Source organism: Acinonyx jubatus, chromosome A3 (assembly GCF_027475565.1).
Source record: "Acinonyx jubatus isolate Ajub_Pintada_27869175 chromosome A3, VMU_Ajub_asm_v1.0, whole genome shotgun sequence".
NCBI lineage: Eukaryota > Metazoa > Chordata > Mammalia > Carnivora > Felidae > Acinonyx > Acinonyx jubatus.
In genome coordinates, this window is record NC_069388.1 from 98,821,411 (window position 1) to 98,837,192 (window position 15,782).

Sequence of the window (15,782 nt, forward strand, 5' to 3'; positions counted from 1 at the left end):
TATTCTTTACTTTCAGTGGTACAAAAAAGTATTCAAAAGTTAAGACACTTTTTTTTTTTTTTAATTTTTTGAGAGAGAGCGCATAAGCGGGGAAGGAGCAGAAAGAGGGAGACAGAATCTGAAGCAGGCTCCAGGCTCTGAGCTGTCAGCACAGCCCAACACTGGGCTCAAACTCCCGAACCACAAGATCATGACCTGAGCTGAGGTTGGACACTTAAGTAACTGAGCCACCCTGGCGCCCCAAAAGTTAAGACACTGTTAACGGTGAGTAATTAGATAACTGAAGCATCAAGCAGCAAACATAATAGTGGAAAAGTGAATCCAAGTACAAAACCAAATGAACGCTAAAACTCAAGAATACCCTATTTCACATCAATTTGTTTTTTAACCTGTTTCTTTATCTACCTTCTACTTTTGACCCTCTTCCCTCCGCTGATAGAATGTTATCTGATGTGACTGTAAGTTTATAGTTCCTAGTATTAACTTCAAATGTAAATTTTTAAATAAAAATTCCAAAGATTTAGTTGCATATAAGGTGGTCTCTCTCACAACTTCTGTCCCCCCCAGCCACTCAGATCTCTCTGTAAGCAACAAATGCTATCAGCTTCTTGTATATCCAGAGATATTCTGTGACAGAGAATTCCTGAAACACCCCCTTTACAGAAGATACCATAATACATACCTAGTTCTGAACTAAAGTTCATTCAACAATATGTATTTGAGATCGTATCAGTAAATGCACTCTTCCTAGTGGGTGTAATTCATTATTCCATTGTATGGATGTTATTTAATGTATTTAACCAGAACCCCTTTGATGGACAGTGAGGTTACTCTAAATTTTTGTTATAATAAATAATGTTGCCTGGGAAATCTACATCATTTTGGGTCAATTCTTTAAGTAAAATTTGCAATGTTGATAAATATTGCCTGAGTAGCCCAACTGTCCCCTAGTAGTGAGAGAGTATGTTTTCTCACAGCCTTCCAAACACACTTTCAGTGTAGTTTTAATCACCATTTCCTTTATGACTGTATATCTTTTCATGTATTTATGATATTTTTATTTACTTTTCTATGAATGATCAGATTGTATCCTTTGACTTTTATTATTTTTTTTATTATTGCTGTTTATATGGACTTTTTCCCTAAAATAAAAGTGTTCAGTGAACATTTCCATATACCATTTCACTTTTTCTTTTTTTTAAGTATAGCTGACACACAATGTTACGTTAGTTTCAGGTATACAACATAGTGATTTAACAACTCTGTTATGCTATGCTCACCCCAAGTGTAGCTATCATGTCACCATACAACACTTTTATAATATCAATGACTACATTCCCTATACTACACCTTTTATTTCTTTGACTTGTTCATTCTATAACTGGAACTCTGTGCCTCTCAGTTCTCTTTACCCATTTTGTCCTTTCCCCATCGCACATCCCCTCCCCTCTGGCAACTGTTATTCTCTGTATTTATAGGTCTGATTCTGCTATCTATTCATTTGTTTAGATTCCTTTTTAAAAAAAATTTTTTTATGTTTATTTTTGAGAGACAGAGACAGAGCGTGAGCAGGGGAAGGGCCGAGAGAGAGGGAGACACAGAATCTGAAGCAGGCTCCAGGCTCTGAGCTGTCAGCACAGAGCCCGACATGGGGCTCAAACCCATGAACCGAACAGTGAGATCATGACCTGAGCCAAAGTCGGCCGCTCAACCGAGCCACCCAAGCACCCCTCATTTGTTTAGATTCCACACACAAGTGAAATCATGGTATCTGTCTTTCTCTGTTTTGACCACTTTTAAATAAGACTGAACTTCTTCATATTCTTTTCTCTTTATATATAAAGAGAAATTAGCCATGTGTCTGCTAATTCCAAATGTTTTTATCCAGTTTGTGATCTGATTTTTTCTTTGTTCATGGTAGTTTATGCCATGCAAAAAACTACTTTAATATAGGCAAAACTGTCAATCTTTTCTTATATGGCTTCTAGGTTTTCTCATATTCTTAGAAAGCCACCCTCAGATTATAAAGTAATTCTTCAATATTTCTTCTACTCTCATAGTTTCATTTTTTTAAATATATAAATCTTTGAAATTAGTGTAAAATATGGATTCAAGTTTATTTTTTCCAAATGTCTATTCAGTCATCCCTAAATCATAGACTGAACAATCAGTTTTTTTCCAATAATTTGAAATGCCACCTTTAAAACACACCAAATGCCTTGCTGCATTTAGATTTCTTATTTTGTTCCACTGATCTACACTAATTCTACAATGTTTTAACTACTGCATCTTAGAATTAGCTTTTGGGGCACCTGGGGAGCTCAGTCAGTTGAGCATCCAACTTCAGCTCAAGTCATGATCTCTCAGTTGTGGCTTTGAACCCCACGTCGGACTCTGTGCTGACAGCTCAGAGCCTGCGGCCTGCTTCGGATTCTGTGTCTCCCTTTCTCTCTGCCCCTCCCCAGTTTGCACTCAGGCTTGTTCGCTCTCTCTCAAAAAATAAATAAACATTAAAAAAAATTTTTTTAAAAGAAAGAATTAGCTTTTAATCTGGTAGGGCTTGTCCTCTCTTAAGTACTATTATTTTTCAGAATTTTTCTGGATATTCCTTTTTTTTTTTTTTGAAAGCTGAGCTATCAAAGTGCTTTCAATTAAACATACCATTATAAAATGAACCCTGACTTAAGAGTGTATTAAATGTGAAAAAAAATTATCTTTTATGGCCAAAAATTGATACCAATCAAGTTTCCTACTTCTGTATGAGAAAAAAGTAGAAATGATGACTGTATCATGACTCAAATTTATAGGGTGTTTATCTAAACCAGTGGCTCTTGATTTTAAAAAAATTAAGTATCCTACTCATTAGCCAACAATATGTAGCATGTAATATCCTAAAGCATTTGTAAAAGTCAGAAATTTATGGTTTTACCACCCAAGTATGAGTATGAGCCCATATACCATATGCAGTTTTACCTATATTAAAAAAAAAAAAATCTCTTCTAAGTCTCTTTTAATCTATGAGTTTTCCTTCCAATAATTAATTTATTGAAGAACCTGGGTTACTTGATCTGTAGAATTTTCCACAGACTAGATGTTGCTTAAGATACGATTTAACATGATCCTGTCTTCTGCATTTCCCGCAAACCAGAGTTAGAGCCAGACACCTGCTCAGACTCGGGTTTATTCTCTCTGGCAAAACTTTAGGTGGTGTCGTGTTCTCTCAGCAGGAGGCACTCAAAGGCTGGTTATCTCTCTTTTTATGACGTTATCAACTGTGTTGATGTACAATGTCTAGATCCATTAATTTACTGGAAGTTGCAAAAAGTGGTAATTCTACTATTTTTCATTTATTATTTGACATATTTTTCAAAGAGATATTTTTCCTCATCTACAGTTTGGTTACCCAAAGTACAGTTCATAAGGCAGGATAAATGCTTCTTTTTATCTTTTTATCCATTTATTATCCATTTTTATCCACTTATACTCTGATAATCACCAATTGTGAGTTTTAGGGGTTTTTGTTCATTTATTCATTGTGACAAATTGTATTTTCCAAAAATTATTACATTTCCCATCTGACCTGGTTTTCCAGAACCTTGCCATTTTCCCCGGAACCTTGCAACTTCATAAGACCTCAAAAATCTCCTAACACAGCCCAGAAATCTTCAGAACTAAAATGTAATATGTTATTTATATAATCAATGTTTTCGTTTGTATAATTTTTACCCATATAATACATATTATTCATTATTATAAGATAAATGATGTTATTCAATACCACTAAGTTTGGGGTAATCTGTTATATAACCATAACCAAATGGATACTTGTACCTAGAAGCAACGGGCTGCTGCAGTAAAACATCAAGCATGTGGGGTGCATGGAGGGTGAGAGTTGGAAGGACCTTGAAGAGACTTAGCAGAAGCCTAATGGTCTTCATGGAAACCACTGGTGAGGGCTTCAGAAAAGTGAGAAAAATGTTTTGGAAACCTGGAGGAAAAAGGATCTCTGTGTGTGGTGTCTGAAGTTTGTTAAAGTTGTCACCTGTGGTAAGGCATGACAAACAGAAAATTAGGGGCTATACCTAATGAACTGATAAGATTTAGCTAGAGAGTTTCAAGCAGAATGCTCAAGAGTACCAACTAGTTTCTTTTAGCAGAGTAGAAGGGTAAAAATGAGCTTCAAACAAGCCACAAAACCTGTCTAGCTTTCAAGTACAATTTAAAGGAAACATTAAGGAGCTAGGACTTGATAAGTTCAAAAATAAAACTGTTTCTCATTCTCAGCCTTTCCAGTCTGCAAAAATACTTGAAGACCTCAAAGTTCTAAGGAGGTGCTCTTCACAGAATCTTTTCACACACAGAAAAGGCCCCTTGGGAATCCTAAGGGAATAGTTCCACAGTCTTTTTGTTAAACAACAGGGCTACAGAGAATCTCAAGGGTTTTACTCCATAGCGGCCTCACAGGGAGTCCCAAACGGCAAAGGGCTTAATCTTAATATTTGTAGGTGTAGCTTTTGTCTCATGGAGAAAACCCCAGAAAGACCCACAGGAAACCCAAAGTTAAGATAATAATATTTTCTGGAAAAGGAAGGATAATTCAAGGGATGAAACCAAGAGCCCAGAGTAGAACCAAGGGCTACGAAGGATCATTACCAACCAGTACAAATTAAGAAATCAGCAACACGTGCTGTATGTAAATACCGCTATATTCCTCTGAAAGTTAGTTTGAACACCTGTTTTCAATTTTTTGTTGAGGTGCAATTGCAGGGTCATATGGTAATTCTATGTCTAACTCTGCATCGTTTTTACATTTCCACCAGCAATGTAGGAGGGTTCAATTTCTCTACATCCTGACACCTGTTATTTTCTGTTTTTATTATAGGCATTCTAGAGAGCATGAAATGGCTATTTCATTGTGGACCTGATTTGCATTTCCCTAACGTCGACAGATTTTTAACATCTTTTCATGTGCTTTTTTTAATGTTTATTTTTGAGAGAGAGAACTCACACAGGGGAGGGGCGGGGGGGGGGGGGAGACAGAGGATCCAAAGTGGGCTGTGTGCTGACAGTATCAAGCCTGATGTGGCGCTTGAACTCACAAACCGTGAGATATGACCTGAGCCGCGGTCAAACGCTTAACCGACTGAGCCACCCAGGCGCCCCTCATGTGCTTCTAAATATCTTGTTTGGATTAATGTCTATTCAAGTCCCTTGCCCCATGTTTTATTTGGGTTGTCTTTTAGTTGTTGACCTGTAGGAGTTCTTTACATATTCCGGATATTAGATCCTTATCAGATACGTGGTTTGAAAATATTTTCTCCCACTCTTCTCACTCCTTTGATGAGTAAAAATTTTTAATTCTGATGAAATCCAATTTATCTTTTGGAGTCATATCTAAGAAACCATTGCCACATCCACTTTGACCTCTAGAGCTCTCTTTCTTAAGCAGCAAGTTAATCTCTCTATATAAACTAAATATCCTACTTTAACACACTTTCTGAGTTCTGGAATTCCTTTTACTAATAATACTAGATGATAATAATAACATCTAAACTTATGATGTAGAAAAACCTATGCTGTTTCAAAGCAATCTGCCTTGACACATAACTTTGTAATATTATAAGGTTAGCATTGCTATTTCTAACCTACAGAAACATGATTTTTAAAAGCTGATATGATAAAACATACAACTCCCATATTATGTTCTTGCACAAACCCTCTATTCCTTAGCTCCAAACTAACATGAACATACAAAAAGAAACCACAACCTGGAAACAAGTAACTATAATAAATAATCCCCTCACATGAACCCTATCTGGAGGTTCCAGGTTTTCCCTCTAGATATTGCTGGTTGCTATAACTGATGATGTTTTGGTGGGTTTTGTCATAAGGATTCCTCCCACACAAACAAGACATCCAGAAGTTAATGCCCAGTTCTACATTTGAAATGCAGATTAGTATGTGACAACTTAAGTTTTTCTACGTTAACTTAAAATATTTTATAAGAATCATGAAGGGGCGCCTGGGTGTCGGTTAAGCCCCGACTTCGGCTCAGGTCATGATCTCACAGTTCGTGAGTTCGAGCCCCGCATCGGGTTCTGTGCTGACATCTCAGAACCTGGAGCCTGCTTCAGATTCTGTGTCTCCCCCCCACTCTCTGCTCCTTCCCCAGTAGTGCTCTGTCTCTGTCTCTCAAAAACAAACAAACATTACAAAAAAAAATTTTTCTTAAAGAATCATGAATTAAGGTTAAAAATATATCACACCAAAAAAATGCAATAAGTTTGGCACTAAGCAGCATTATCTCTCAGCATAGACACATTCTGTATCTAAGTACCCTTCAGTTACAACAAGGAAATGGCAGATATTAATCAATACGGCAAAATAAATAACTTAACACTTTAATTTTCCCTGCATATATGTATGTATATGATTCATATATTCTCACTCGCATGTCTTAAGTTATGGTGTAAAATTTATTCCAAAATGGTTTGAAAGCCACTGGCCTAAAGAAATGAAAATAAGGAAAAATAAAAACGACTCTAGTATGGGTAAAAGCAAACAGCAAGCTTCATGATATATTAAACCACTTTCTACCGTGTGTGCTTGGCAGACATTACTACTAACATATTGTTTCACAGTCCTAATAAAAAAAAAAGAATTCTAGAAGATGACAGCTAAAAATGTCCACACACAAATTCAATCTGAAACCAGTCCTGCTATCAAACTGGTCATAAACAAACTGGCTTTGTCAACCCTCAAGAACAATGTTTCTTTCTCTTAAGTGATACACAGATAAGATTCTGTATATGCAGATGACCACTACCAAATGGATAGTTTCGGAGAGGGCTAGGCTAGGCTGAAAACCCAGGTCCTCCAAACACCCCCAACTCAACAAAGGTTGGGCCTGGTGATGCAGTCAGTACTGAGATTAAGATGACAAATGGTGTTAAGTCTGAGAAATAAACTGAGGAAAAATTACAGCTCTGAAGCACATTTCTGGAAAGAAAGAGGACACAAAACAGAATAATTCATTTCTATTGAATATCTACACGTAAGGAATTTAGGGATGATAAGTCCAGACACAAAGAATAAGACAGATGCCATGTGATGGTTAATTTTATGTCAACTTAGAGGGTGTTTTTGGAGGAGACTAACATTTAAATCAGTGAATTGTGCCATAAAGCAGATTGCCTTCAACAATGTAGGTGGGCCTCATCCAATCAGTTGAAGGTCTAACCAGAACAAAAAGACCAGCCTCCCCCAAAAGAGGGAGAATTCTCCAGCAGACTGCTTTCATTCTGGAACTGCACATCAGCTCCCCAGGTCACTGGCCTTCAGACTAAAACTGCACCACAGGCTCGCCTGGGTCTCTGCATATCAAGCCTTCTAGCTCCATTGCAGATGTTGGACTTGCCAGCTTCCAAAACTGCGTAAGCCAATTCCACACAATAAATCCTTTTATTTATATACGTATCCTATTGGTTCTGTTACTCTGGAGAACCCTAACACATGATCAGAGATTCTAAAACCTATGGGGCTTTAAGTGAGGTCACATGTACTCATGGAGATTAAGAAAAATTAACAGAAAATAATTTATTTTTTAATTCAAACATGTCATAAATATTTACTGAGCATTATTAGGAGCCAAGGACTAGGGTCAGTACTAGAAATAGAGCAGTAAAGGACACAATCCCGTTGTGGAGCTTACATTTTAATGTGGCAAAGACGCAATAAATATACATTATGTCAGCTTTTGGTAAGAGCTATAAAGTAAATGTAGGGTAGGGGTAAGTTCAGAGGCATGCAAGGAAGGAGAGAGTGGTCAAAGTTCTATATTAGATAGGAGAGGCCTCTCTGAAGGGAAGGTGATATTTGAGAAAATATCAAAATGAAAGAAGCTAAGCAAAAATGTGTGGGAAGACTTCAGGGCAAAAGAAACAGTAAATGAAAAGGCAATGAGACTAAAATAAAATAGGAACAAAAGGTAATGAGGTATGCGCTAGAGATATCAAGACAGAACAAGGCAGAGTAGAAAAATGAAATAGGCAAAGAGTAGATCATGAAGGGCCCGGTGGGTGTGGTAAAGAGTTTATATTTTATTCTCAATGTGATAGGATGTGAATGAAGGGCATGCCATGATCCGTACGCTTTTAAAAAAAGACTTCATTAACTACTACATAAAGAATTGACTCTAGAAGGGCAATGGTAAAAGCAGGAAAACATTAAAGAAGATGAAGTTTGATGGAGTGGAAAGGACTGTGACAAATAGAATATTCTGGATAAAGTTGACACATCAAACAAGGAAAAGAAAATCTGAGTACAAAGCTCAAAAGAAGCTAGTCATCTGCTTCGGAATTAAAATTCTGAGAATTGATATAATCCCAAGTAAGAGTATATAGAGAGATGGAACAATGAGATCTCACTACACATGTATTAGAATGGCCCAAGTCCGTAACACTGACAATACCAAATGCTGATGAGGATGTGGAACACAAACTCCCATTCAACACTCCTGGGAATGCAAAAACGGTTCAGCCACTTTGAAAGATAGTTTGGCAGTTTCTTACAAAACTAAACAGATAATAAAGCAATCATGCACCTTGGTATTTACCGAAAAAAAGCTGAAAACTTCTGTCCACACAAAACCCTGCACATGAATGTTTAGAGCAGGTTTATTTGTAATTGCTAAAACTTGGAAGCAACCAAGATATCCTTCAGCAGGTGAATGGATAAATAAACTGTGGTACATTATTATTCAGTGCTTAAAAAATTAAAAAAAAAAAAACTATCAAGCCCTGAAAAGACATGGAAGAAAGTTAAATGCATATTACTAAGTGAAATAAGCCAATGTGAAAAGGCTACATAGTGTATGATTCCATCTATAGGACATTCTGGAAAGGCAAAACTATGGATAATAAAAAGATCAGTGGTTGCCAGGAGGTGAGGAAAGAAAGTGATAAGTGGAAAATAGAAAATTTTTAAGACAGTGAAAATGTTCTGTACAATACCATAATGACTGATACATGTCATCATATATCTGCCCAAACCCAGACAATGTACAACACCAAAAGTGAAACCCAATGTAAACTATGCACTTTGGGTGATTATAATATGCCCATGTTAAGTTCATCAATTGTAATAAACGTTCTACTCTGATGGGGGATACTGATAATGGAAGAAGCTATGCATGTGTAAAGCTAAAACCGCTCTTAAAAAAGTTAAGTACTGGGGCGCCTGGGCGGCGCAGTCGGTTGGGCGTCCGACTTCAGCCAGGTCACGATCTCGCGGTCCGTGAGTTCGACCCCGCGTCAGGCTCTGGGCTGATGGCTCAGAGCCTGGAGCCTGTTTCCGATTCTGTGTCTCCCTCTCTCTCTGCCCCTCCCCCGTTCATGCTCTGTCTCTCTTTGTCCCAAAAATAAATAAACGTTGGAAAAAAAAAAATTTTTTTTAAAAAGTTAAGTACTGGGGCACCTGGGTGGCTCGCTCAGTTGGTTAAGCATCTGACTTCGGCTCAGGTCATGACCTCCCAGTTCATGGGTTCAATCCCCATGTCAGGCTCTGTGCTGACAGCTCAGAGCCTGAAGCCTGCTTTGGATTCTGTGTCTCCCTGTCTCTGTACCTTCCTCATTCCCACTCTGTCTCTCTCTCAAAAATAAATAAAACACATTTTTTTTTTAAGTCTTAATTAAAATAAAAAGGAAGAGAGATGGGAAAAGAGGGCCTTGGGGATATATTCAGAGGTACAAGGAAGAAACAGATTCGACAGGAAAAAAGAAAGAAATGAAGGGTAAAATGAGCCCCAAGATACATGAGAAAAGCCAAAAGAGTAAAAAAAAGTTTCACAAAGCAACAATATCAAATGCTACAGAACGATTGAGGAGATAGTTAAGAATAAACCAATGGAGGTGCCTGGGTGGCTCAGTCGGTTAAGCCTCCAACTCTTGATTTTGGTTCAGGTCATGGTCTCACGGTTGGGGAGATCGAGCTGTGCAGGGGGCTCCACACTGATAGTATGGAGCCTGCTTAGGATTCTCTCTCTCCCCCGCTCTACTCCTGTTCGCAAACATGCTCTGTCTCCCTCTACAAATAAACTTAAAAACAAAACAAAACAAAAAGAATAAACCAATGAATTTTACAAAATACCAATTTTAAGACCACAAGAAAATGTGAATGTTGGGGCGCCTGGGTGGTTCAGTCAGTTAAGTGTCTGACTTCAGCTTAGGTCATGATCTCACAGCTTGTGAGTTCGAGCCCCACGTAGGGCTCTGTGCTGACAGCTCAGAGCCTGGAGCCTGTTTCAGATTCTGTGTCTCCCTCTCTTCTGCCCCTCCCCTGCTCACACTCTATCTCTCCTTCAAAGATAAACATTTAAAAAGAGAAAAGAAAATGTGAATGCAAGCCAGAAAAGGGTTCATATTTTAGTATGAAGCTTTAGTCTGTTTTCTTCTAACTTCCTACTTGGGAGCCCAGTAAGTGGAAAATGTTTCGATGAAGACAAGGAAGAAAAAATAATTTTGGACTTTATGCAGAAACAGGAGACAGAGCCTATGAGATCTGGGGGAGAGCTGTGTGTGCCTTCCCAGGCTGGAGTGTTGCATGGTCATTCAGCAATTCAGCAAGGGTCTGATAGGGGAGCTGGGTAGCTTCCCAGGGTCCTGGGTGACAGGTATCAGCTGTGTAACTTGGTCGTTTGAAGGGAATGCCCAGAACACAGACATGTCAGTGATTTTCATGCATTTTTCCCCCATTACTACAGCCTCCCTGTATAAGCTCATAATTACATCTTCAGGCCTGGAGTATGTAAAGAGATTAGTATAGGGGCGCCTGGGTGGCTCAGTCGGTTAAGTATCCGACTCTGTTTCAGCTCTGGTCATGGTCTTGCAGTTTGGTGGGTTCAAGCCCCGCATCAGGCTCTGCACTGACAGCACGGATACTGCTTGGGATTCTCTCTCTCCCTCTCTCTCTGCCCCTCGCCCACTCACACTCCCTCTCAAAATAAATAAACTTAAAAAATGTTTTAAAGAAACTAATGGGCCTAGTGTATACTAGCCTATAGACCATATACGCATATACAGAATAGGCTGTTCTAGAATAGTCTATACTCCTGCCTCCTTAGTCTCTTAGATCTGTCTTTTGTGCTTGGATCAATTTCCTAAAACATTTTTATGTTACTTCCTTCCTCTGAAAACCTTCACTGACTCCCTGTAGCTTGAGAAGAAACCCAAAGTCCTTGACTGGCATCCACATTCAAGGCCTTCACAATTTGAGCCAAGGTAGCTTCCCATTCTCATTATCTGTGGGCCCTTGACATGAAGTGTGTATTGTGGCCAGGCTCATCTGGTCACTGTCCCCGCAACAGGACTTGTGTTTCTCCTCCTTCATGATCCTGTTGCTATCATTCTCTTTCGAGTGTGTCTGTACACCATCATCTCTAAATCCCCTCCATCCTGGCTCCCATCTCCACTGCTTTTGCTGATGGTGACATCTACCTATACTGTCATTGTGGCAATGAGATGATTGCTTTGTAAGTGTCTCAGGCTGTGCCATGAGCTCATGACAACCATGACACAACCTGAGGGCAGAATAAGAAGATTGTGCCAGGAAAGGAGAGCTCCAAAGACAAACCAACAGTTCTGCCCTGAAAGGCAGCTCAACTTCCTCCATTCTTCTAGTCTCATTTGGGTACTGTATTAGGAGAGACACTAAGATGGTCCTGCAAATCCTCACCCCCTGTTAAGCCATGATGATTAGGGTTGTATGGCAAAAGGGATTTTGCAGGTGTAATTCAGGTTACTAATCAGTTGACTGAGTTCATCAGAAGGGAGGTTTTTCAGGTGGGCCTACCCTAATCATATAAGCCCTTTACATGTTGGTCTAGAGATAAGAAGCAGGAAAGTTAAGGGAGACTTTTGAAGTCTAAGAGACAAGCTCCTCGTAGCCTGCAAGAAAGCAAACACCCATGTTATAAATTGGCGCTGAGGACCTTGTGGCAAGACACTTCTAACAGCCTCTAAGAGAGCTAGGTGAGAGCAGGCAAGAAAAGAGGAACTTCAGTCCTTCAACAGCAAGGGCCTGAATTCTGCCAATAAAATGAACTTGGAAGAGCACCCTGAACTCCAGATGAGAACCACAGCACCGTCAACACCTTGATTGCAACCTTGTGTAGCAATGAACAAAGAACCCGGACCATCCATGACTGGAAACTGTAAAATAATAAATGGGTGTTTTTAACCTGCCAAATTTGTGGTATTTGTTATGCATCAATAAAGAACTAATACAGACCCTACTTTCCTAAAGAGGAGGCTGCTTCTATCCCGGCAACAAGTAGGGATACAAGCAAACTTAAAGGGATAAAAAAAAAAAGCTGACTTTTACTATTTCTAACTCACTATGACCAGGGATTTTGTTCAATTACTACCTGAGTAACAGTACCTGTTTTGCAATACATTTTTACAAAATATCAATGTTCTGCAAATTGTGAGCAATGTTAACAGGTTTACTTTTTTATTTCCAATTTTAGAAAATTACTTTGATAACCATGCAGGAATAAAAGTCACTGGGTGTCTAGGCTTCTTGGATGTCTGCCAAAGTTGTGCCAGCACCTGGAGAGATATATTCCTAGGCTAATCTCAGAAATGAGCCAAGGTCATGGCTCCTGTCCTTCCTTAGTACCAAGAGTTTTTACTCCATAAACCACAACCTTTCATTTTTGTTTAGAGTAAGAATAGCTCAGAGGAGCTCTCAGCTACAAAAAAGAAAGTCCCTCCCTAATAATTACAACCTTGACCCCTAGAGCGCGGACTCTAACAGTCTAAACATCTTATTAAAGATTCAAAAAGCCAAGGCTATGCATTTCCTGCTGGGAACTGTAGTTCTCCCCTCGACCTTCAACCACTGGCTGCGCGAAACCTATCACGAGCCCAACCGGCGACCCGAGCGCCGGCAGCCACGATTGGTCCCTGACTGGGGCAGCGTGGGGCTGATTGGATGACAGGTCCCCGAAGCCGTGCCTACCTTCCTGCGCCCGCCTACCCGCCACCGACTCCTTTCTACACCCCATCCCGCTTCAGCAATAACCCTCAAGTCATCCTGTTGGGCTAAATCCCCAACTAACTGCCTCACGGGTCCGCCCGGGACTCTCGCAGATGAGGGCGACCCTGACACACGCCTCTCTCCTGGGGCCTAGACAGAGAGAAAGCCTCCCCCATTTTCCTTTGGTTGCATGAAGTCAGCCTGACCACGCGCTCCCTCTCCTCGCGCCCCCGCGCTCACCTGGGCGGCGGCAGTCACACCCGATAACTGACAGACCCGCAGCATCTCGGCCGGGGGACCGCACTGCTGGCGTACGCGGGAGCTACCGCGGCGGCGCTAGTAAGGGAGAGCGTGCGTGAGTGCGTGCCTGCGTCCGTGCCTCCTCTCCGCGCCGGGCGGCCGTACCGGAAGGGCAACCAACGTCGCTGCGCACGCGCAGCTCCCTCTCTCGACCCCGCCTAGGCGGCTCGGAGAGGGTGGGCTCTCCTCTGGCGGAAAAGGCGATTTCTCCTTCCGGTTCTCTCTCGGAATTCCTTGTAGCCCCAAGAAGGAGTTAGCTGGGGAATCGGGAGGGTGAAAGGGAGTCGGAAACATCAGTGCGGAAAACAGCTGTGATTCTTCGAACAATTCAAGCCAGAAAACATCTCAGCCGCCTCTTTCACCTGGATACTTCGTAGAAAGCAGTCGATCTGGCGAAAGTTAACGTAAACAATGGTGTTGTCTTGGTTTGCGTGTTCGCTTCATTTGGTAGCCTTTCTTGAGGAAGTCATCCTGATTACGGGACACTGAAGGAACAGTGGAGAGACCTTTGTGCGGCGTGTTTGTTGTTCACGTATCTAATAAGTGGTAGCGCAGAGATAGAAACCCAGATTCTTCGGGTTCCATCGCTTCTACTCCTAGATTAAACCACACTGATTTTTCCACCACGTTTTCATTTTACAAAAATAATTTTGGCCGCTTCTGTGGAATGGGTTGGAAGTTAAGGAGGTCAGTGCAGAAGAACTGTTCAAAGTATTCCACTAAGTCTATACCCAAGGTTTGGCATGTTAAATCCTGAACATAGTATTCTATACTATTAGCATTAATAATGATCTTATCAGCACAGTATCAAAGAAACTAACTTGCATAAATATTGTATTTACAAAGTACTTTCAGGTCTTAACTAGGTAATTTATTACAGTCTGGTGTTGTTAGAGTTAGGGTTTATTACAGTATGGTACTGACCCCACTTGTAAAATGGAGAAGTAATTTGAAAATTACCTAAAATAATCATGTTTGTGTATGTTCGATGCTTTTCAGAGTACTTTAGTAATCACATTACACTATTTTGTATCACCTATCACCTAACGGCCTACAGGGTAGTCGCCCATTTTTTAAAAGTAATTTTAGCAATTAAATTGCAATCTGCCCATCCTATCCCTGCCCACTGCTGTCATGCTGGGTGATGCCAGTGTGATGACTTTTCTAACACCTTGGCCATAAACCTGTCAATTCCAATCAGGAATTTCTGTTCGAACCATTTGTGGCCCAGCTAATTCTTGGACCTGAACATCCCTACCAACTTTTCCAGCCTCAGGATCTCAAGCTTCAAAATTAATTTGTTTCCTGATGTCTCATTTAACCAAATCCTTAATCTTCATAACCTCTACATGCAATTTATGAAAACTTTTTTGCCTTAAAACAGACTCCCCTAAATACACAACTTTTAAGTCACTTCTCTGCTCAAAAATGTGCAATAACTCCCATCGCCAATTCAAGGAACATTTATGAAATGTCTCCGTACTTTTCCAGCATAGGGGAATGTTTTTAAGGCTCAACATGGCCATCTTAGGTGGGAGAGTAATATAGCAATGATAGTGGTCAAAGCTGATCACCCATTTACATACTCTAAAACCCAGAAGAACTAAAGGATAACCATCTCAGTAGTTCTCAAAGTGTGAACTAGGGAGTTTGAGACCCTTTCAGAAGACGCATAAAATCAACACTACCTTCATAACATTAAGATATTTGCTGTTTTCAATCATCTCGTAATTTTAAAGTAGATTTTTTCCAGAAGCTAGGTGACAAGTGATATCACAATAGATTGAATGCATAAGCAAATTTCAGAATCCAGCTTTCTATTAAACCAGATCTTAAAAGAGATTTGCAAAAGAGGTTAAACAATGCCACTCTTCTCACTAATTTTTTTTTATCTTGGAATAGTTATTTTTCCTGAGTATATTTTGTTATAAAAATAATTGTTTTAAAATGAATTACTCAGTATGATAGGCAGGATAATTATTCCCAAATATATGTACATTTTCCTAATTCCTGGAACCTATGAATACGTTCATTTACACGACAAGAAAGATCTGCAGGTGTGATTAAATGAAAACTCTTGAGATGGGGAGACTATCCTGAATTATCTGCATAGGCCCAATGTAATGACAAGGGCCTTTATGAGTAACAGATGGGGAGAGGAGGGCCAGAGTCTGAAAAGGAGATGTGACAATGGAAGCAGAAGTCAGAGAGATGTGATTACTGGCTTTGAAGACGGAAGGAGGCACAAGGCGGGGAAGGCAGGCAGCTTCTAGAAGCTGGAAAAGGCAAGGAAACATATTCTCCCCTAGACCCTCCAGAAGGAACATAGCCCTAGATGTTTTGATATTAGCCTTGTGAAACCCATTTTAGACTTATGACCTACAGGGGTGCCTGGGTGGCTCAGTTGGTTAAGCATCCAACTTTGGCTCAGGTCATGATCTCACGGT

At 40.1% G+C, this 15,782-nt stretch overlaps 1 protein-coding gene across 8 annotated transcripts in view; it reads right to left on the bottom strand.

The window, feature by feature from the left end:
* The window catches only part of IMMT (inner membrane mitochondrial protein), a 40,496-nt gene extending 27,029 nt beyond the window's left edge, over positions 1-13,467 (bottom strand). For 6 of the 8 annotated variants that reach the window (XM_015075774.3, XM_015075772.3, XM_053200867.1 and 3 more), the window contains exon 1: positions 13,276-13,462. In XM_015075774.3, coding sequence (XP_014931260.1) covers positions 13,276-13,320 — 45 coding nt within the window. In that variant the 5' untranslated portion in view covers positions 13,321-13,462. Of the gene's footprint in view, positions 1-13,275 lie in introns of all 8 variants that reach the window. The other 2 variants (XM_015075775.3, XM_053200869.1) reach the window with 2 other exon arrangements.
* Between the last annotated feature and the right edge of the window lie 2,315 nt (positions 13,468-15,782).